Raw genomic sequence first — 21,751 nt, forward strand, 5'->3', positions numbered from 1 at the left:
GCAGACAGGTTGGAAGTAAAATATGAAGATGCCTGTAGAAATTAACTGAGATATTAAAGTCCTCCCTAGGTCATTTCCCAAAGCAACAAGAAATGCTCTAAGAACAAACAGAAGGTGCACATAAAAACGAACAGCAGCCTGCTTAGGAAGTTAAAAAAACAGAAATTAACAAACAGAAGCAATTAAAACCAGAGGGCATGTCTCAAGAAGGCCAGATCTCAAGGGTAAGTCATTGAGCTGAAAATAACGTCTGTCAGAGTATTAATGACGGAGATCCCCAGAAAGAACATCCCTTCCAAATAATGGAAAACTGAACACAGAGAAGATTGTGACAGTAAGCTCGAGGACAAAGTGGACCTGAGGTCAGCAGATAAACTAGTCAATATTTAGTAGTTCCCTCTTCTTCCCACCAGAATTGCACAGTTGAGATGTAACAAGACTAATTGGACCTTTTTTTACTGAAATAATCAGCCTTTTTTTTTTTTTTTTTTTTTTTTTTAGCAAGTACATGTCAGAAATATTTCTTATTCTCATTAGGGTCCAGCTCTGGAGACCATTAGTGGGAAATAAGACTTAGTTGAGTATAAAAATGCAAGGCTGGAGGACTGAGCTGGTATCTGTCTGGATTGCAACAGTGGTGTGCAGCAGAAGCCTAGGGAGAAATACAAAAACAGAGCACGTGTACCAGGGTCCTCTCCTGGATATTCTCTCTCAGTCTCTGACAGGTGAAATGGTCAGGGACTTCCCAAGTCAGGTCTAGCAACGCTGTGTTTAAAGACCTTTCCAACAGCCATGGCATTCACACTCACAGCATTAAAAAGAAGGAAGCTTACCTAGAACAACCTAAACCAACCAGCCAAAACCCATCACATTATTGTCTCTCAGTCTCCAACTTTTTGATTTTCCTTGTGCAATATAATCAATGCTTTTTAAATTCCAGAGCCATGTTTCTGTCAGTACAAAATATGGCAGTATGTATTTAAGTGCAAGAAATATCAGCATTTGAATGATGATGTGATTGACATCAGTAAAAGCAGTGTTAAGGAAAAATCATCAATGGTAAGGAAGTGATCTGTGAAAGAAAAGAATGTGTATTGAAAAGAAGAAAGCACTCAGTGAAGAAACAAAGAACAAGCTCCGGGGAGGATGTAAATCTCCTGAATGAGTTATGTCAGTTTATGCTGCCTGGAAATCTGTCCCTACAAGTACATCTCAGAAAACTCTGGCTGAGATGAAGCACTACTGAAACCTAGGGGAAGAAATAAAGTGTGTTGCAAATGCATCATTTACCTCAACTTCAGCTGCTGATTTTGCTTGAAAGCAAATGCCAAAGATCCCAGAGCGCTTCAGAGGAAGAAATCCCCTTGTAGCATGCACGGTAGCATCACAATATATGGGAAGGGGCACGGATATGATTAATGCTCCAAAATGATAGCTGATTTCACAGCAGGGTGCAACAAAAGAAGCTTAGAAAACAGATGTTTTATCACGCAGCATCTCAGAACATGTTTGCTGAGGATAAGGATAGACAGAGGAACTGTGCTTCCACTGAAGGTGAACTATCACAGTTCATCCGAACCCAAAGAACATCAGCATCGTCTTTCATAGGAAATGGTCTGCCAGCCATGTTCTCCAAAGAACCAAGTCATAGTGAGAAATCATATTACTGTGTAAGAAAGACTAGAAGTACTGCTGGGAATCCTGATCCTGAAACGTACTTAATGCCCAGGGAGTCTGGCTGGAGGGAGTGTGAGGTTTCATACATGTCACAGGACACAAAACTCACAGTCATCACTGTAGCACTGAGCACTTCTCAGACTGGCATTAAATACAATTCAAATAAAATGATAGACCAAGATTTGTCTTCCAATGGCTGCCTAATTCCCTGCATATGCATCTACCTAAGAGGTTATTTACTGACTTCAGCTGGAGCTACTGGGTGTGCAGCACTTCTGAAAATCTGTCTGCTCACACTGTGGGAGCCTCTTTATAGATGCTCATATATTTCAGGCCTTAGCCATAGCTGTATAAACGCCATGAGAAGGACGTGTACGTTGCGCAGCCAAACATTAGGATGAAGAGGCATCCCTAAAGGCAAAACATGGGAAAACTGTTCACAAAATCCCAAAATAGTAACATTACAGGTAAAGTAAAACAAACAAATCACAGCTTCTCCATCCAGCAATGAGTTCTGCAAGAGTCAAGTTAATTCTAATGACGGATCAGCCCCAGGAAGCTACAGTTTTGTCCGAGAACAACCACTGTTTTCTCTAAATATCTGTGGAAGAAGGTCCCTAGGAAAGCCTGGGATGTTTCATTCTCAGTCTCAGCAGTTCTGGCAGCTTGGTTTTTCTGGCTTACTGCTCCTAGCCTTTCCCGACTGGAGCTTCCATTACTCAGAGCTACTTTAAAATGTGTAAGTTCCTAGAAGTATCCGAAAGCAATGAGTCTGTCTTTTTTTTTTATTTTGTTTTTCAAATAATTCCAAACAGGGCATAAAGGTGGAGGAGGCTGAGGCATGGTTAACACTTGTCGGTGGGCACTATCCCTCCAGTAAGGCACAACCTCCTGCCCCAGATGCTTTCTGCCTGGCACTGCAGAGGGAGCAGAAACACTGAATTTCACCTGTGAGGCATATCTAGAAGAAAGCTAATTAATTTCCCTTCCCGCTTTCACAGCAGGACTTCAAAATCATACTTTCTATCAAGTTTGGTAGTTTTTCACTTAGTTTTCAGTTGCTTAAGAGCTCCTGCAGAAAGTTTTAAGTTTTAGAGAGTCTAGCCCATTCACACTGAGATTTTGGAAAACTTTTCCATTGCCCTGTCTTGGAAATCTGGATCTGGCCCTGAGTGTGCTAGGTCACGGTGTGGTGCTAACACACCCAGAGCCACGAGAACCAGAATCATTGAGGTTTGGTGAACAAGGAATCTGTGTCACGGAGCTGGTTAATGCTTTATGGATTTACACAACGGTGGTTTTTTCCCTCTCTCCCCTGCCCCTTATTTGACTGACTGTTAAAAGACATGTCCTGAGGTTGCATTGTGCATTTTTGGAATCTCTGTTGCTTCACACGATGCTAAATAATGTACAAAACTCACCCCATGGGTTCATGACATTCAGGTGATTTTACAGAACTAGAGTTTATATTCAGTTTTGGCTGTTTAAGGGAGGAAGAGTTCCGTACGCAAAAAGTGAAGTTTCAGTATACACAAAATCATTGCTGGTTAACAGATAAACGCTACCAGTTATTTAGCAGTAAGTCATTTTTGAAGGGCCTGGGAGAAACAAAATCTCAGCTCATGTTTCAGCACTACCCCACCAAGAAAACCAAAAAATGTCAGAGTTGATACCAATACAAGGATTTTTCATACAAATAAATTGGCACGGTTCTGAAATGCATTAAACCCTTTGCTTTAGATTTTTTATGACTCCTTCAGAAAGCACCTCAAGATGTACGCCACATCCATAGTCTGGGTGAACCTACATCCCGTATATATATGCACAGTAGTTTCAGTCATCCACTAATATTTAGACTTACAGCATGCTTATTTGTCTTAGCTTTACAGAAATACTTCTTTCCTGTTACATATAAGCTTTTTACTCAGTTGTTCTAAACTTACTAAGAATTCTCTGCTCTAACAATAGTAAAATATCTGTATGTCACTGGTTCTGTTAATTCTAATGATTGGTCCTAGGCTGTTCCTCCCCTTCCTTTAGGAATGGTACCTTCCAGTCTCTCCATGTGCATGAAAAGTGACAAGCATGGGTCCCCATATTTCTACTTATTGGGCCACCCTAAAGACACGGTTTGTAAACTCTGCATGTATATTATCTTTCTCTAATACACTTTTGTTTCTCACAACTGTTAATAGAGCCTTTTCCAACTTTTTCTTACACACTAGCTCGCTTAAATGTTTCTACAGTATTTGCCTTTTCTTTCATAACTGATTATCTTAGATACCAAAGCAGCTATAGATTTTACAAATGTCTTTTAATATCCTAGATAACTGGCTCTTCATGTAACACTGCTGCTAGTGCAAGAAACGCTGCCATAGGTCTGCTACATATCCGCTTTTTCTCATGACAGAAATTTATCCTCTGAATATGACTTCTCAGGTAGAAAATCTTAAACTTTTGAGAACCAAAGCCGTAGTTTTCCCCTTCCTTATGATACTTGGCTTCCAAAATATTAGTAATGTGAAGGTGGAAGTTAGGTGCTAATCTCAAACAATATCTATATGCAGCCTCTTGAAGAAATAACTAATGTAAAATTGAAGACTTTTTGGAACATGCTGTAAGGCAATACTTGTTTTTTAAACCCAGTGGCTATGCTGAATCTACACATAGCACTTTGCACTTGATTTCAGGCTATTTTCTTCATATATCAGATTCAGCTGCACAAATTGTTCAGATACATCAAATTTGTAATACGGAGTCATGGCCCAGAAATGATACCTGGAAAGCAAAGGAAAAGAAAAACTTTTTTTTTTTTTCTATTTTTTTTTTTATTGATTGCTGTCATCACAGAAAACGCAGAAGTGTTCAGATGCATTCAGTCTGTCTTCTGTTGACTTTGCACAATGTAGTATATTTGCTAAAATTATAAGGCCAGTCTCACACTGCTGAAGTAGACAGATTGGAAATAGAAAAGGAGTTACACCCAAAGGTATCCTCCTATCCTTTGAGCAGCTCCTCCAGTGTGATGCCCACAGAATTTCTGCCCCCAGCACCCAGGCACTAAACTGTGCTTAAGTTACCAGTCTTGTGCATGCAAATCCGGGTAATCGAATCGATTGCTTGCATATGTTTCCAGTTACAGCTTATTTCCAATTTGTGTCTACAAATAAGAATTTTTTGAACACAGACGTGTCGCTATACTTTGCTAGAGCAGAGCTGGACACATCCAGAGGCCATCTGAAAATTGTACCCATATAGTTCAATCATGTATGTCACCATCGGAGACCTCCTAGCAACAAAGAAGTTCCTGCATCTTGTAGAAATCTGAATTGCACCGTTCCTTGCAGTAATTCTCACCTTACTTCTGCTTTGTTCTTCACTAAAAGTAGTTCAGAGACATCATGAGGTTAAAAATCCAGGCTGACATTAGGGCCATTTTGCAAGTCTCAGTTGTCAAGCATAGGAAGTTCAGTAAACTGCAGTCCCACCACAAGTGTTATATATTTATAACCACAACTTTCTATGCATTTTCTTTATTTTTCCTCCTATAGCATAATGGACACATGAAATAAGCCTTTCTTCCTGAAATAAGTAGAAATGCAAATCCTCTATAAATACAGCTAAAGTTAGTTTTGCACAGTCACTCAGCTGTGAATGGTTCTGATTATTTATTTGGCAGGAAGTGTTAGGACAGAATTTTTTTCTTGGTAAAATACATCCAAAAAATCAAAAGCAATTTAGTTTGGGTTGACACCAAAACTGAAATACATGATTGATAACAAAGTAATATCAGGTCAAACGAAAATATGTATGTTATAAAATGTTTCCATTTCAGGTCTTTTCAATGAAAGGGTTTTGAGGGGAAGGATTTTCCTAAAGAGCCAGTTCTGCACTGGGGCTTTTCCCAACCAAAATTGTGGCTGTGCTATCATTCACTAGACCAAGGGTGTAAGTCAAATTTCCTGATGTAAAACAAATTATTGACCATTCTAACATCCCTTAGGAGAGGGCCCTACCATAACATCATAGCGCAGTCTGTTATGAGTCCACATTTCTCCAATAGAAAATGCTACATTTTGTATAAATAATCACTTAGGGCAGATGATCAGCAGGCTTACTTGAAGTTAGATATAGCACAGGAGAGATGCAGGTGCTAGAAGGTGGTTTAGAAAGTACATCCAGATCAAGTGATACATGCCTGTGCTTCCTTGCACCATGGGTTTGGTAGCCCTTACTAGTGACCACTGCATTTATATTTGCAAAAATAGATGAAAAATTGGGAGCTTACACTGTGGTTTTATTGTTTGAATACAGTTAAATCCTTCAGAAATCTCCGGTGAGCTGCAGACTGCATTTTTCTAGTTCTTTAACTCTGTTAGTATGTCTGAAGCTTTTATTTATGTCTAATAAATGGCTACAGCATCTCGGCCTGTCCATTTAAGCCAGATACTCCTACCTGTTCAGAGTACTGATCAGATAATCCAATTCATCCTATTTTTAATGCTCATTTTATAAATCTCTAGAGCTGGGGTTGGGTGTTATTTGAAACTTGAACTACCCTATATATCATTCATCTGATGTGAGTGCAAAAATCAATAGTCATTTTGGAAAAGTGCCCTTTCCTTCTGTGACCACTTTGGTGGAACTGCAAACATTCATTCATATTCCTGCTGCATTTCCAATACCACCTTCTTATTTCTAGCAATACCAACTTAATTTCAGGAACCTGTGGTGTGTAAAAAAAAAAAAAAAAAAAATGGACTAACTAAATGAATCAAAATACTGGTTAATAAAATTGGTCTAAACCGTCAGGCAATTTGAATATGGGCTCCCAAAGGTTCTAGCTATTTTATTGCTATGGGTAAAAACTATTCAAGGACAAAATTGAATATTAAAACTTGCTTTACAAACATGTCTTTAGTATTTAATAAATATGTAGCAGCTGGCAGGAAAGTAGAACATACTTCTGTTAAATAACAGTGTATGTGTATATGTGGGTGCGTATAGTTATTTCTGTCTTACAGCAGATTTCTATTTTAAAATATATGTAGACCTTTTACCTAGGTATCCCTTGATATAGAAACAGAAAATACAGTTGTGAAAGAAAGAGGGACACATGGAAAGACATTTTCAGTTTTGTGGCAATGTTTTTGAGCTTCCAGGGAAGCGATACCTTTTCCTTACTTTTTAAATGCAAAAATACTGAGTCCTTTCCATAGTCCTAAACGTTGCTTTGGCAATTACACTCCCAGTGGCTTTGGCCAGTCCAGCTGAATTCTCTAACCCCCACTTCACCCATCGGTATAATGGGGATAGTAATATTTACTTACCTATCTCATGGGAGTGTTATGGGGATTAATTGTATAATGCTTGAAAAGCTCTTTAAAGATTAAAATTCCTAGTCGACTACTCAGTATTATTATTAAAGCAGAACCTCACTAATCCACATGCATTATAATCCACACCAAAATTGGCAGTGTCCCCCCACATCTGAGCAAATATTTAATAATAAGGCTGTTGAGCAAGTTCTCTTATTACTAAGGTTTAATTATTATAATATAATATTCTGGAGTAGATTTACTAATATGGTGTAAAGTGTAGATAATTACAGCTAAACTACAGTGAATAAAAGAGATGAACAAACATTATCCCTAGTTTTGTTCACATAAACTGGCAAGCAGACTTACCAGCCAGAGAAGGGAAAAGTCCCACCCACAAACCTTTTTCTAACTTTTTTTTTTTTGGCTTCCTGTATTTCCATCCTGTTGACGATATTAGAAGATAAGCACCCAAAATACAGGGCCTGAAAGAATGCAGCCACCCCTCTGTCTCCACAGCATCAGTTTTTCCTTTCTTCATGTAATCCAAATAAATAGGAAAAATGGGAGTTCAGTAACACTTACTGTGTCTTTGCAGTTTGCAATAGAATTAAGTCCAGTCTTCTGCTGTTGCAGTGTAACATACCGTAAAGTCCCTTTCCTGGTGCTCATTTCACAGTCCCTTTCCTTTGCAAATTTGCAACGGGCCCCCAGTTAATAGCAAGACTGCATCGTTCCAACTTGTTCTTAATCAGAGTTAGCTTCCCTATGTGTCTGTGATGGTACCCTTGCAATATAGAGCTACGTTTCAAAGAGAACAGTATGAAGGCACAAACTGTTATTCCTGTGGCCTGGCCCAGTAATTCTCATCACAAAAGTTGTGCAGCAACCGCTTCAGTGGCTAGACTCCAAGGGATCTAAAACTGGTTCCACATAGAATCATAGAATCATTCAGGTTGGAAAAGACCTTAAGATCATCAAGTCCAACCGTTAACCTAACACTGCCAAGTCCACCATTAAACCATGTCCCTAAGCACCACATCTACACATCTTTTAAATACCTCCAGGGATGGTGACTCAACCACTTCCCTGGGCACCCTGTTCCAGTGATTGAAAATCTCTTCAGCACAGTCAGTTTTCTGCAATGAATGACATGTATTTCCCCATAGGAAAGCAGAGCCACTCATTGACATTTTTAAGTACATAGTGATTTGGAGACATCAAACTTCATACTCTTTAGAAGGGCCTGGAAACTATTGCGTGTCCTCCTCTGGCTTGACGTGAACAAGAACACTTTAGCTTCGTACCTCCTGACAAAGACTCCACCTCTAAGAATATCAGCTGAACTTGGGATTCAATGGCTTTGAACTCATATACATGATCTTTTAATTGATCTGTGGTTATCCAGGTGTAAAAAGTCCGGCTTTTTAGCTTGCTCAAAAGAATCCATAAACAGCTATCAGTCCTTTTAGGGACAAAAGCACAGCCATGGAAGTACAAAAAGCTATACAAAAGTATAACAAGAGGCAATCAAGCTGTATCAGAAAAGCCGTGCCAGCAGCCTGATGCTATGATAGCCAAGACTAAATTAAACTAACAGGACCTCTTATGACTCTCGTCATTGGCATTGGAAATTTGATGAGTCTCAATAGTCACATAGAGAGTGACATAAAAAACTGTTATTCCAGCCATTGGAGAGGAGAAGGCAAACTTTGTCCTTAGAGGGACTTGCAGGTGGTTCTGCCTCTGCCATTCTCACTCCACCATCCCATGGTGCAATTCCCAGCTGATGCTTTGTGGTCTGACCACAGGGAGAGGTTAGCAGAGCTCGTGGCCTCTGTGAGTTTTCTTATAGCTTGTTACTCCTAGCTTGGGAAAAAACCCTCAGAAAATGAAATGCATTTTTTTTACTTTGACAATATCAGGTAACTGTCACTCTCCAACCGAAGCCTAATGAACATGACCATAGAGCATGTTATATTTTGTTGAGCTACAGCAACACATACACAACCCAGAAATTTAAACATCTGGGTTTTCTAACAACATGTAATTTGTGTTTACTCATTATGAGCTGAATATACAATGTGACATTCATTTATTTGTGCACTTCCATCTCATTATACAGTTTTCAGAGAAAATTGTCTCAGCATCCGACAGGTATCAGATACCACAACAGCCCCAACAGCAAGCGTGGTCCCAGGGTCAGCTCTGCACCTTCAGTGCCCAGCAGCCTCCAGTCTGAAAAGAGTTTGCTAAAGAGAGACTAAACTAATTCTGCAGCTTCTACCCTAAGCAGGACGGGAATACTTATTCATGAACTTTGTAAATATGGATGCGTTCAAACCAAGTTATGTGTTTTGCTTAAGATCCTGCTGAGAACTTAAGTGAGAACCGCCAACACTCAGCGCCTGCCAGAAACAACTTTCTAGGGGCATTTCATATACAGTCAAAATGCTCAGAATTCCTCCCTTATTACATAAATTTTATATATTATCTGCATACCTTTAATAACGACAGCTATTTATTGACCAGACAAGATGTGATGCCTACTGTTAACACCCATTTTAGCTCTGGTAATTAATGATTTTAATATTTAAGTTTAATTAAGTGTGTAATATCCAACTCTTAAATTATTCAGTCTCTGCAGAATGTTTTTCATTAATACCACACATTCTATTAACATATTTATGAACACCTTTTATGACTTAATGTGGCTTAATTCTATTAATAAAAACTAATTTTAAAGTCATTATCTTTTTTAATTATACAGTAACTTGCAATGTAGATTTTCCAGCTCCAGCATGGCTCTGGAAAAGAACTGCTGAGGTTTCTGCAGCTTCTACTCTACTGCCTGACCACACAGAGAAAAAAAAAAAAACAACCTTCTTTACTGAAGGGATGAGGTTCTTTTGCTTGAGTAGCTCTGATCTGATAGATACGTGAGATGCTCAGCACTTCAAAAAGGGTACCAAACCGCCTGAAGGACCTAGTGAATGATAATGCGTGGTTAGAGCAACATCACTCAAGACTAGCACTTAGCCTGTCTGTAGACAACACTGATGCAGCAGTGAGGAGCTGGCTGTGGAGGATAAAAGCACTGTACAGGCTGCAAGTTTTCATTTCAGCTGTTCACAGTATTAGTGAGTAATTTTGTAACATTTATGCAGATACATTAAATTGATTCCAGCAAAAATCAAATTTACCAAGTTTACTCAGATTAGTGATCATGATAGGACTGTTTACTAGATCCGTATCTATTGAACAAGCTAAAATGGGTCTTGGAATGAGTGATAAACTGTGTATTCATAATCATCTGGCCTTAAGATTCACAGCCAGAAGACTATTACAGTAAATTAGTAAACTGATTTACTAAATTAATTTAGCTGTTTCAGGTCTGAAATATAACCTGTTTGTAAGTGTGGCTCTTGGTTATTTTTTCCATCTCCTATTCTGCACTTTAGGTAGGTTTTTTCTGCATAGAAAAATGACCCTTTTTTATTCTTAGTATTCTAAGGGCAGTGTTAAAATTATCTCGGTCCTGTTGTAAGGAGTGACCGATGTCATTGGAGACAGCCAAATGATGCAGACCTTAGGCATTATTACAAAATTACAGTGAATTGCTTGTGGATGTGATTTATATTTAAGGGGTGAACAAGGGCAGGGTAACCAGGAGAGGGCTAAAGCAGCAGCCCAAGATCATCCACGTCCTGGAGACAATCCAGTCCACCTGCTCTCCAGGACAGAGACTCTGAGTGTTTCTGAATTCATTAGTTATCTCCTGTATTAGGCTGAAAGGTCTCAGGCCACTTATTTGCAGTGACCCGTGCTTGCTAAAAAGGGCCTGACGTGGGGAAATGGGTGTCGATCTCTGTGTCCATCCACTCAGCTTTGATCCACAGCCTCCAAAAGGGCTTCCCAGAAGGAGCTCCCCAACATTAGTTGCGTGCATGTTCAACAGCAGAGCAGACATCTATTTCCAGAGGTCTTCCGAGACACTTCTGTCTCTGACTCTATACGGCAATTAAATTATTATCTCAAGTGATTGGGACAGTAAAACACTGGTGAAGCAGTGCCGTAATTAAACAACTAACTCAGGGAAAGGGATTTACTGAGGATGCACTGGGTATAGTGTAGGATCAGAAACAGTGCACAATAAGAATAGGAACTCTCCAAGTGTGATCACTTTCCATGTTTCTTTGTTAACCATCTTTAAAGAATACGTTACATAAAAAATTGAAAAGTGCTTTCTTCCATAGTGCTTTCTACAGATTAAAGCCAACACAAATCAATGTGTGTGACTTTCTTGTTTCAAGAAAACATTCAACATTTTTCTAAAGGGTTTTTTAAGTTTTTTCCTTGCAATATGCAGGTTTGCCCTCTCTGCCCCAAGTTTAAATTTTCCCTTTCTCTCCGTTCCCTTAGCTCCAAAAACAAGCAATATCATCTTCTGAGCTTCTGCAGATTTGGTCTTCCAAGCGTAACTAACAATCTGCTCTTTCTGAAGTGTGTTTCAATAATTCTCAAATTAGATCTCTGAACATGAAAGCACTTTTTCTAACAAACCTCCATGCAGAGTACAGAGATGGTGATGAAAGTGAATTTTACTTGAGATGAGACCATTCAAAGTCTCATCAGATGGCCCTTGCAAGGAGTCTATGAACACCATCTCTGCTGTAAAAATATTTGGGGCATCTTCCGTTTAATAACTAGGTAACGTATACAATAGAAGATGGATATAATGAACCCAAAGGAATTAAATTGTTGCTCATCAGTAATGATTAGTAGCATGAAAAGAAGTAGGGCATCAGTGTATCAATGGCACTGGGAAGTGAATAAAACAGGAAGTAGAGCTGCGCTTTCCGGTGTTGGAATATGTCAATGACTGAATTTTCTGGATGTAAAATTAAACATTTGAAGTTTACAGAGGAGATAAAAATATTCCTCACTTACCCTACATTTACAGTCACATCTCTTCAGTTCTTCTGGACACTTGCAGAAGCCATGTCACCAATAGCTCCCAGTAGTAGGAGTGCCCCCCTGTTCCAATATTAGACCAGTGACAAAAATAAAAACGCACAATGACTTCGGTGACAGAGACTAGGCCCGGCATTGTTTCATACTCCAACCATCAGTCTTTCTTAACTAATCATTCTACTTTTCTGAAAACGCCAAGCACAAAATTCAGAAGTAAAAGGTGCAGGCACTCAGCTGTATGTTTCTTTTCCTGTAATCTTTCATGACTTTGTTAACTCACTGTGGTTACCCTGACCAACCATCCTCAACCTTTGCAAATACAAATGTGCAAAGTCAAAAAAACAAATCACTAGAAAGCAGAAAAATTCCACTCTTAAGCAAAGCTACTATAAACATTCAGAGTCACCATGACATTTCTGAGTACAACCAGGCAAGCAGTATAATGAATGTGGTTACATTAAGATAGCAAGAAATTAGATTAGGTTTTCATTGCATCAGAAACAAGACTTCACAATACCAAACAGATCACTTAACTGCATGTGTAGGAAAGGAAAAGTAGTTCATATGCCAAAATAACTGAGTATAATCTGGATTTGGTTTTGTAATTGTATATAGCATGTATGTCATTTCTGAACATATAATCAACCTTTTGCACCCATAGCACACTGTCATCATAGCTTAAAAAAAAAAAAGCATAAGGGCAGTGCTAATGGATGTGTCCATGGTGACTGACCAAACAAAGGACCATATCACAGCAGAAGGCACCTAAATCCATTGATGTTTATTTCCAGAGCTATTGGTGTTGAGAGATCTGAACGTGGCAAAGTGCAGTGGAAGGGGAACCAAGCAAAGTGTCATTTTAAGCCAAGGAAAGTGTAACTTGTGAGAAAACATTTGCATAGCATTATTGAATAATTAACAAGAAGTGCAAGTTTATAGCCAGAAGTATAGGGAGCCAGTAAGGTGGGGGCAGAGCCCATTGCCACTCACTTTCCAGGAGAGGCTGGGGGAAAGGGTGGCATATCATGTCACATTTGTATGAGGCTGACAGCTGGACAGAAGGTTCCAAGAGCTTTTCTAACCATCAAAACCTCAGAGAATCATTTATTTCAAGATACAAAGGGTGCTGTATGCCTGGGTTGTGGAAGCTCCAGGATGAAAGATTAAAGATTCTTTAAATTTTCTGAAATATCCCTCCTTAGAGAGCGTTAAAGACAAGCTGCAGGAGACCAATGCAATCAGGAACATCACAGACATGTCAAGCTGTAATGAGAAAGAGCCAAATGCATTCCTGGTGTAACACTGCCAACATTAGTGGATACTCACCAGGGGACAATTTTGTCCCATTTTCGTTATTAGCAGCATCTGTAAGAACTGTTTGCCACCTTCTGGCAATACATAATTTCAGACAGAAAGTGGGAAAAAAAATAGAGCACCATATTTTTTATTTAATCAAAAACTCTTTGATTCCCTAGGAGAATAATTCTGGGAAGATACGAAAACAGCTGCTTAGACATTTCAGGAAATGTTTCATTCAGACTACTGAAAGTGTTCAAAGCTTTAATATATTGTTTGTTATTCACATACTTTGGAAATTTAAAAGGCACTGAGATTTTATTGTACTTAAGTAATAATAGTCTTAACATTACTATTAAATATTAAATAAATTAATATTAGTACTTTATGGTTAATTTTTTCTGATTAAAAATCTCACATTCTTGATACACTACCAAGAAATTACTTAAAATATTTTGATACAAGAGGAGAACCTAGTCACAAATCCGAGGTCTAACGTCTCTTGACCTGAGGTCTTAGCAGAGCAGATATGCACAGCAAGATTAGACTTGACAGAATCTTAGGAGGACAACCTGTAAAGAAAACATAAGTATTGCAGGAAATGAAATAAACTTATCAGGAGGCTGAGCTCTTTCCTCTGACTTAGTACCTAGGCAATGCTCAGAAAGCAATACAGACAGACCTCTCTTCTCCATTAGCAGAAAAGCCAGGTTTCTTTTGCTAGTGGTTCAGATGTAAGCCATCAGCAAGCACTGGATCCAGGTAGAAGACCGGGCTTTAGTTAAGAGAGGAGCAAGTAGACACATGAGAGTAGTACCCTCATTTCCACTCCACTGAACATGCGTAAGCTGAAGTAGCAAAGCAAACAGTTCTTGTACATGGCAGTTCTACCTCAAACAGAAAAGCCTTTAGACAGAAAACTTCTGCTCCTGATGTTTTCCTTTTGTCACTCTTCCTACAAAATGGCTGTGTTCATCTCCTACTTGTCCTCCTACACACTCAAGTTCTTGTGCCTGTTGGTGTCTCTTACTCGGTTAGCAATTTACTCCTTTCCTGGGAGTTATGCGAAACAGGTCATCGGTGAGTCATTCTTACACATCCCATGGAGAAGTGCCACCAACCTGCATGACAGTAGCTTGTGGAAGCTAAAAGCCACCCAGAAGACACCTACTAAATTCCAACAAATCAAATGCCATCACAGTGACAGATTATAGTGCTTCTCCTGGCTCATTTATCTTGTCTAAATTAGTAGGTCAAGGGAGATTTTCTCCCTTCAAAGAAGGGGGGAAGGCATCTATTAGCCTTCAGTGAGATGTATACCTTTGAAAAACAATTTCTCCCACAGTAAGGATGATATCCATAGTGACAAAGTCAGAAACAAATTTAAAACTACATTGTCCCTAAATGTCTCCAGCAGTTTCAACTGAATGCGATATCCTTCACTTCAGGTTGTAAGTTGTTTGGGCATTAGTAGTTCATGCTCTGTTAAACAAATACTGTCTTCTGTTCCTCCCAGAGGTGAAGGGAAAAAAAAGTAAAATCGTTGCTCTGTCTCTGGTTTAGTATGTTTGCAAAATGTTTTGAGATCTTGGAATAACAGACAGTAAAAGTAAGTTATGTTCACAATTAACACATAGGTTTTATATAAAGCTTAAAAACTAAAGAAAAAATATTCATTCAGAAATATTAATAACTGTCTCCAAAATGCAGCTATAATCTTAGAATAAGCATAAAGAGAAATCATTATTTTAGCTGCTCTACAGAATAAAATTTTGCATTTTTCTCCTGTTTATATTTGTTATGGAAAAGCAATCATTTTAGTGCTGGTTGAACAAATCCAAATGAACCCTTATGGCCTGAACACAGCTCTTTAAAAGGTTTTTCTTTTGAGCAACTAATTACTTACATTACTGCACTTTACTCCACTCTAGTAATTTCAATATTTTTCCCGTAATATTCAAACATTAGAGGAAAGTCAGCTACAATACCCTCACATCAGTATTCTCCTCACCAGCCAGTGACATATTGCAACAATGGCTTGTTGACATTAACGTCTACCAAGGCTGAGGATGACTTTCTACATAATTTCATTTCATTTGAAAGAAAAAGCAGGTTGGGGGGGGGGGGGTTGACTGTCTCAGATTGATGGTACTTAAACCTTATAGAAAGTCATTTTGTCAAGTTCTTACTTGCAAGTACTATATTGCCACAGAATATGAATGATAGTTTTATTTCATGGCAGCTTTTTACCCTAGCCACTGGAAATACAGCCCATATAGGTGCCTCCCCAGCAAGAAGGCCAGGCACAGTATGTTAAACAAATGGCAGTCCATGGCCCATCTGGGGTTCTCCCACAGCCAAAATTTCCCTTTAAGCTGTGGCTACAAGTCTTCTTGTTTAGTTGGTCAAGTTGTCTTTTTCTTAGAGGGAGGCAGAGGGAGGTTGTCTTTTTCTCTAGGGGAGAGGCAGAAATACAGTCATGCATATGATGTTGCACATCCTAGTTTATAGATATCTATATTTATATATTGTTACATGTAACAAATACGTTGATTCACTTTTGTTGAGGTATGTTCTAACCAGCTACAATTTCTCACTCCAACATTTGGTGTTTTTTCCCTCCCCTCCAAAAAGAAAACAGAAAAAAAATTAAAATTGTCCAGGGGGACAGTCCATTAATAAATCAGTTCTCTTGCCTCTAGGGAATAAAACAGCAGGCCACTCACCCCCAGGTCTCCTCCCCTGAGTGTCCCACAAATAACTGGTACAATATTGCCCTTCATGCCTCAGAGGAGCCACGAGAGGCATTTGCCACCCTGATTTTGAACGGTGGCCACCTGGCTTGTCCTCCTGGACAAGAAACAGCTGATTTGGATATAGTGGCACATTTTGCACAGAGGCAATCTTGTTACCCAAAAGCATCTTGCTGCTTCAGACCATTTGATGTTTTTACGGGTGTGCAGCTGATACTTCCCAAAGTAACAAGCTATTTCTGTAAGAAGTTCAGATACTCTCAGAGCCTTGCACAAGATCTGGTAATGGCCTACTGCTCTTCACTGCCACTCAGTGAAAAACATCGTCTTGTGGACAACTGGGAAAGAAGACTGTAGTTAAGTGAAAAACATCGGTCAGGCCAACGCTTGGCACCACCTCTGCCCTGGTGAGGTGTGACAAGGCCATAAAAAGCACAGACTAAATTTTCTAAGGCCCAAGGTGACGTGTTCAGTGCTAGCTCAGGTACCTTGCTGGCGCACACAGGCAGCTTCATCTTGCTCGGCGGAGTCCTGGGATAGTTTTAGAGAAACAGGCAAAGTGACTTGGACCCTATGCATGGTCCCTGATTCAAGTGTTAACCAAAATGGGATCCCCTGGATTTCCGATCTAAAAAGAGCTGGGGTGGGGTCTGCGCCTCCCCCGTCAGGCACAGCCTGTGGTCCTGTACCAGAGGGGGGGCACTGAAGAGCAGAAGTAAAGAACAAGCCCATCGAAGGAGATGCTTTTTGTAGGCAAGCTCCTAAGAGCTGATCACTCTACATGCATGAGCCTTCTTTTTATTTTTTCGTGCTCAAGTGCCAAGCAGGGAGCAGATGGTACATTACTCAGCCTTAACTGGAGGGTAAGAAAGTGTGATTTTTTTTTTTTTTTTTTTTAAATTCAGTTGAGACCCTCAGCCCATTTAGATTCTCAGCTCAAAGTTTATTTGTCTTACACAGAACTTGTACTTTCTACCCCTCTCAAATGCTAATCCTCTCCATACATATGCTCATTATGCAAAAGCATATGACAAACACCATCTGGGAAAGTAAATAGCTCCTCAGTTAACCACGCTGCTCCCTCCCTTTACGTCACCCACCTCACTATTGTCTCTCCTATTTTTATCTGCAAGACAGCAATCACTCAATCAAGCTATTAACTTAAAAGTGCTGGCTCAGTCAAGCAAGCTGCAGATCCCAGGCTGGGCAGTAAAACCCATTCCATTTTTCGAGATGATGTGCATCTTCATGATAATTTGAAAGCAGCCATAGCACTGAGAAAAATAAATGTATCTTTTAAAGGACAGTTGATATCACTGAGAGATACTAGTCCTGACCTGCAGAAGTCCATGCTTGTTTTTCAGCTAGAAGGTTACATTTTCTCTCCCATGAAATATGCAGCTCTTGCCACAAGTTCCACCTCGTTTCCATGGATTCCTGAGGTAGTCCTTCATCTCTGACAGATTATTGCTCATACTATTCAGAGCCAGGCAATGGTGCTAAATAGGGAATGACATTAGCCAAGTTCAGTGATTTCTCTAACCTCTGTGTAGACGGGTAAGAATAGTCGTGCTGTCATTAGTCATGATGGATTTGTTGTCTGCTGGAATGTTAATCAAAAGAAATGAGGATCATGTATGCAAGAGAAAGACATCTCAGAATATTCTGTTTTGTACCAATGGATTAGGCAAATCATCATGATTCAGCAAAGGAGATGTCTATTTAGCTAAATTAAACAGGATCTGCACAGTCCAACCACATTGTGTTGAGGCTAAGTAACCAGGAGAAATTCAAAATGCACAGCCAAGAGACTCAGCGGCTGACACTGTGATATAAAGGCAGAGCTTTGTAAGTACCCTGTAAGAATTGTGGGGCCATAAACACTGCAATATTATATCTGTTTAGAAAAAATATGAGACAGAATTCAATGATGACCTTATCTGAGCTACAAATTCTTGTCAATTATTATATGCTTGTAGGGACATGTTTAATAGATGGCAGAAAGTCCTTCTCATTTGTCCTCAGAGACAGCCCTGATATTGCCCAGCTAAGAAATCCATTATACGGCTACAAAAGAGGCAATTTGATTTCATGAGCACGTGCCTTTATTATTTTAAGAATAATTTAACGTAGGCAGAGGAAAGAAGAATCTGTATGAAAAAAGACCGAGGTTTCCAACATTTGCAGTTACCAGCCCTGTGGTTCTGCTTCTCCTGAACTCTTCTTATTTGGCGGGGGCGGCGGGGGGAAAAGATTATTTTTGTTTTCCTCCCCATTGACTCCCCTGGGAGTTTTGCCTCACCTAAGACAGAGGAGTTTCAGTCCGGTAGGTGGTTTGGGTGTTGATGTTGCTCAGAATACATATGCCTATGCAATACACGCTCTGTGCTGCTGAATACGCCCTTAACTCCCTTTTCTTTGTTGTTACAACAGACGAACCAAACTCCTGGAGTGCTCCCTCTGCCACCTCCCCAGGTCTGCCGGAAGTAGCTCTTTCCCTCGACGACATAATCTCACCATTATCTTCATCACACATAGCCCCACCCTCTGACCCTTCTCACCAGATAAGCCCAGAGCCAACATGGGATATCAAGAGGGAACATGATGTAAGGAAACCAAAGGAGCTTTCGGTGAACGGTCACAAAAAGAAAAGGTTAGGAGAACAAAGAGAGAGGTCAGCAAGTCCTAAAAAGGTAGACAGGTCAAAGCATGAAGAGGCTTCTTGGAAAGGATATTCAGAAGGCAAAAATAAGACCACTGATGGTGGCAGGCCCACCTCAGAAAGCAAAGTGGTGGGACACAGCGTTATGATCGAGGCTGGCGCGAGAGAGCACGTGTGTGCTGGAACCAGTGATGAACAGTTTGGGAGGCTGAGGAAGCCGGAAAGCAAGAGAGGAGGATCTCTTAGCAAAAAAGAAGATCACAAATCCGCGAATAGCAGCGAGAAGAAGTCGGCTGCAGCATCCGACCATGTCAAGCTCGATACAGGTGCTGCCAAGACGTACAGTAGCAACCGCTGCAGCTCGCCTGGAAGCGATATGGACCACAGCCAGAGGGACCCTGATGGGAAACCCGGCGAGTTCCCCAGGAAGGGACATCTCCACTCCATTAGCACTCGCAGCACCAACACCACAGTTCGAAAGGCAACGGTCTCCCCAGGGCCGTGGAAAATCCCTGGCTCGGATAAGCTACCTAGCGTCCTGAAGTCTGGTACTTCTGCCATGAGCAGATAAGCAAGGGACTGTTGCCCTCTAACTGTCTCAAACTGACACAGAACATTCTTCTTAGTTTTTGTCTCACATTGGTTTGTTTTAATTTATTTTAACTATCACACATATACACAAAGCATTGAGGAATGAAAACATTAGTGTGTAATTCCATGACAATGTGCACAGTATCTAATAAGTTCAAAAGCATATAGTCAACACGGAGATTTAAAATCGACCCTAAAGTCCCAATTCCATTTTAGGGACTTTGGCAGCTATGGAAGAAACCAAAACAATATGAAGGACAGTACATCAGAGAAGGATAGTGCAGTGTAGCTTTAGCATTTTTTTTCCCACTGCATGAAGGACTTGGATTTCATTCAAACTTTATATCAAGAAACTGGAACAAGTTAGAGCAATCACAAACTGGAACATCGCCTTAAATAAAACTGCACGGAGCAAGCTGAAACCGAGAGAGGATCTTTTCATGGAGCTAAAATGTTGTAAATAAATTGTTCTCGACATATCTAGACAGGGGTTAAAGGGTTTCTTTGAAGCATCGTTCGGAACTGTACACCCATGACACGTCTCCACTGTTAATGCTTTGGGATAGTCCACATGATACCCTGTAGCATAGTTCACTGGGCGCTATGGGAGGAGTGGGGAATCCAGTGGATTAGTTTCTGTGATACCATTTCTACTGCCATTTTTGTGAACAAACCATGTTTCTGTACCTTGGAAAGGAGTTAGGGTGGAGTTGTATTTGCAAATTATTCTCGAAAGCGATTTACTACAGGTTCCCCAAATCCTGCGAGGTAGCACACAAACCAATTGGTCAGGCTCAAAACCCAGACACCTGCAAGGCCCTTGCAATGAAAGGAAGAGTGCTACAGAGAAAAAGCTGCAGTTTCCTTAAGGAAAGGCCTTTCCCTCCTGCAGAAAACGAGCTTCACTTACCAACAGTGCTATGTTTCATACCCATCTACATCTAGTTAGGACACTCTCACCTTTCATCCCCTCAGTTTGGCAGAGCAGGTGCCTCTAAGGCACACGTTAACAGTAATTAGACTGGTTTCTGAAATACAGTTGTCAGTGTCCTCATTCAGTAAATTCGATATATCTCCATTTTTAAAATGGTTTCCATTTTATCATTTCTTCCCTACCTCCATTTTTTTTTTTTTTTTTTTTTTTGTCTTTTTTTGGTTTTATCTTTCTTGCTTGTCTGTTTTGAATTTCAAGCCTTAAGTGCCAGGTAAACATTCCAGTCTGCCTTCACAGGAAATAACTCCGAGTTCAGTCAATCAGTCATTATCTTGTTTCAAAAAGATGCGTGTGTGTCTATGTAAGTGCGCATATGCTTATTTGTCTGTCAAAATTAAAAGAAAATCCTGGGCAATAATACATTGGTAATCAAAAAAAAAAAATCATAAAACTAAGTACTGTCGAAAATTCATATTTAAAAACTAATGTTCTCTAGCAATCTTAGTTCCTCACATGCTCTGCTGAAAAATTAGATTGAGATTGGCTTTGTTCCAAGAAATTAGCACATTACTGTATGTCTCAAACATTGCACTGGACTGAGAAATTTATAGGCATGTTTCTTCCTGTCCAATTATTTGAAAAGCCTCAAGTCAAGGATTTTGCAGCTTTCAAACAATTTTTTTTAGAAAGAGAAATCCATTTATAATTTCTGAAAAAGCACAAGTCCATGTAGCTGTTTATAAAACTCTTATTTAATGAAAAAAAAAAATCTTTATCCCCTGAACTAGAATCCAATATAATTTGCCATTAATTTATTGAATCTGATTTTGGACAATGCTTCTGTAGTGTAGATGCACGTCCCAGTATCTTATTTTTATGTATAAAGAAAGCAAACAATGAAATCTGAAAAACAGTTGAGATTATGCTTGCATAAACTCTAATTTGCACAGTTCACAGCTACTCCTTGTGCAGTAATTGCTTTATGCGGCTGTAATCGATAACCTGTGAAGACAGCACATCATCTAAACCCCATTCCAAATAATATTTCTGTGTAGTGTTAGCTGTGAATTTACCCTGTACAGCTCTATCTCTATAAATATAATTCCATGTATTAATAGTCACAGAAAGGCTGTAAGTGAGCAACTATTTTTATGAAACGCACCACTATGGATAAATTAACTTTTACAGAAATCTTGTTTACTGTATGATATTCTAAACCACTGTCAAATAAAATATATATCCAAAAATCTTTTTTTTTTTTTCGATTGTACATAGTCTGCGTTAATTTTGAGTGACAGGCTTCAGTGTTACACCAAGAAACAATCCTTTACATGCATATGAATAGAATTAATCAAATAAAAAAAGGGAATGCTCCATTTTGATTCCTTACTCCAAAGAGGGGTACAATTTATGAATATACATGTAGGTGACCAGACAAATTCCACGTAGGCAAGTTAAGGTGTATGAGTCTACACAGATGCAGAGAAATCTCTCCCTTGGTGAAGTCTGAACTCTTATTCGCCTTCCAGTCCCAGGAGACACCGGA

General features: G+C 39.6%; 1 protein-coding gene across 17 annotated transcripts in view; it reads left to right on the top strand.

Moving 5' to 3' along the window:
- The window catches only part of MAGI2 (membrane associated guanylate kinase, WW and PDZ domain containing 2), a 765,356-nt gene extending 743,904 nt beyond the window's left edge, over positions 1 to 21,452 (top strand). For 13 of the 17 annotated variants that reach the window (XM_030013660.2, XM_030013655.2, XM_030013658.2 and 10 more), the window contains one exon: positions 18,452 to 21,452. In XM_030013660.2, coding sequence (XP_029869520.1) covers positions 18,452 to 19,251 — 800 coding nt within the window. In that variant the 3' untranslated portion in view covers positions 19,252 to 21,452. Of the gene's footprint in view, positions 1 to 3,695; positions 3,807 to 18,451 lie in introns of all 17 variants that reach the window. The other 4 variants (XM_030013669.1, XM_030013671.1, XM_030013672.2 and 1 more) reach the window with 2 other exon arrangements.
- Positions 21,453 to 21,751: the final 299 nt, after the last annotated feature.

The sequence above is a fragment of the Aquila chrysaetos genome, chromosome 5 (genome assembly GCF_900496995.4).
Source record: "Aquila chrysaetos chrysaetos chromosome 5, bAquChr1.4, whole genome shotgun sequence".
Classification (NCBI taxonomy): domain Eukaryota; kingdom Metazoa; phylum Chordata; class Aves; order Accipitriformes; family Accipitridae; genus Aquila; species Aquila chrysaetos.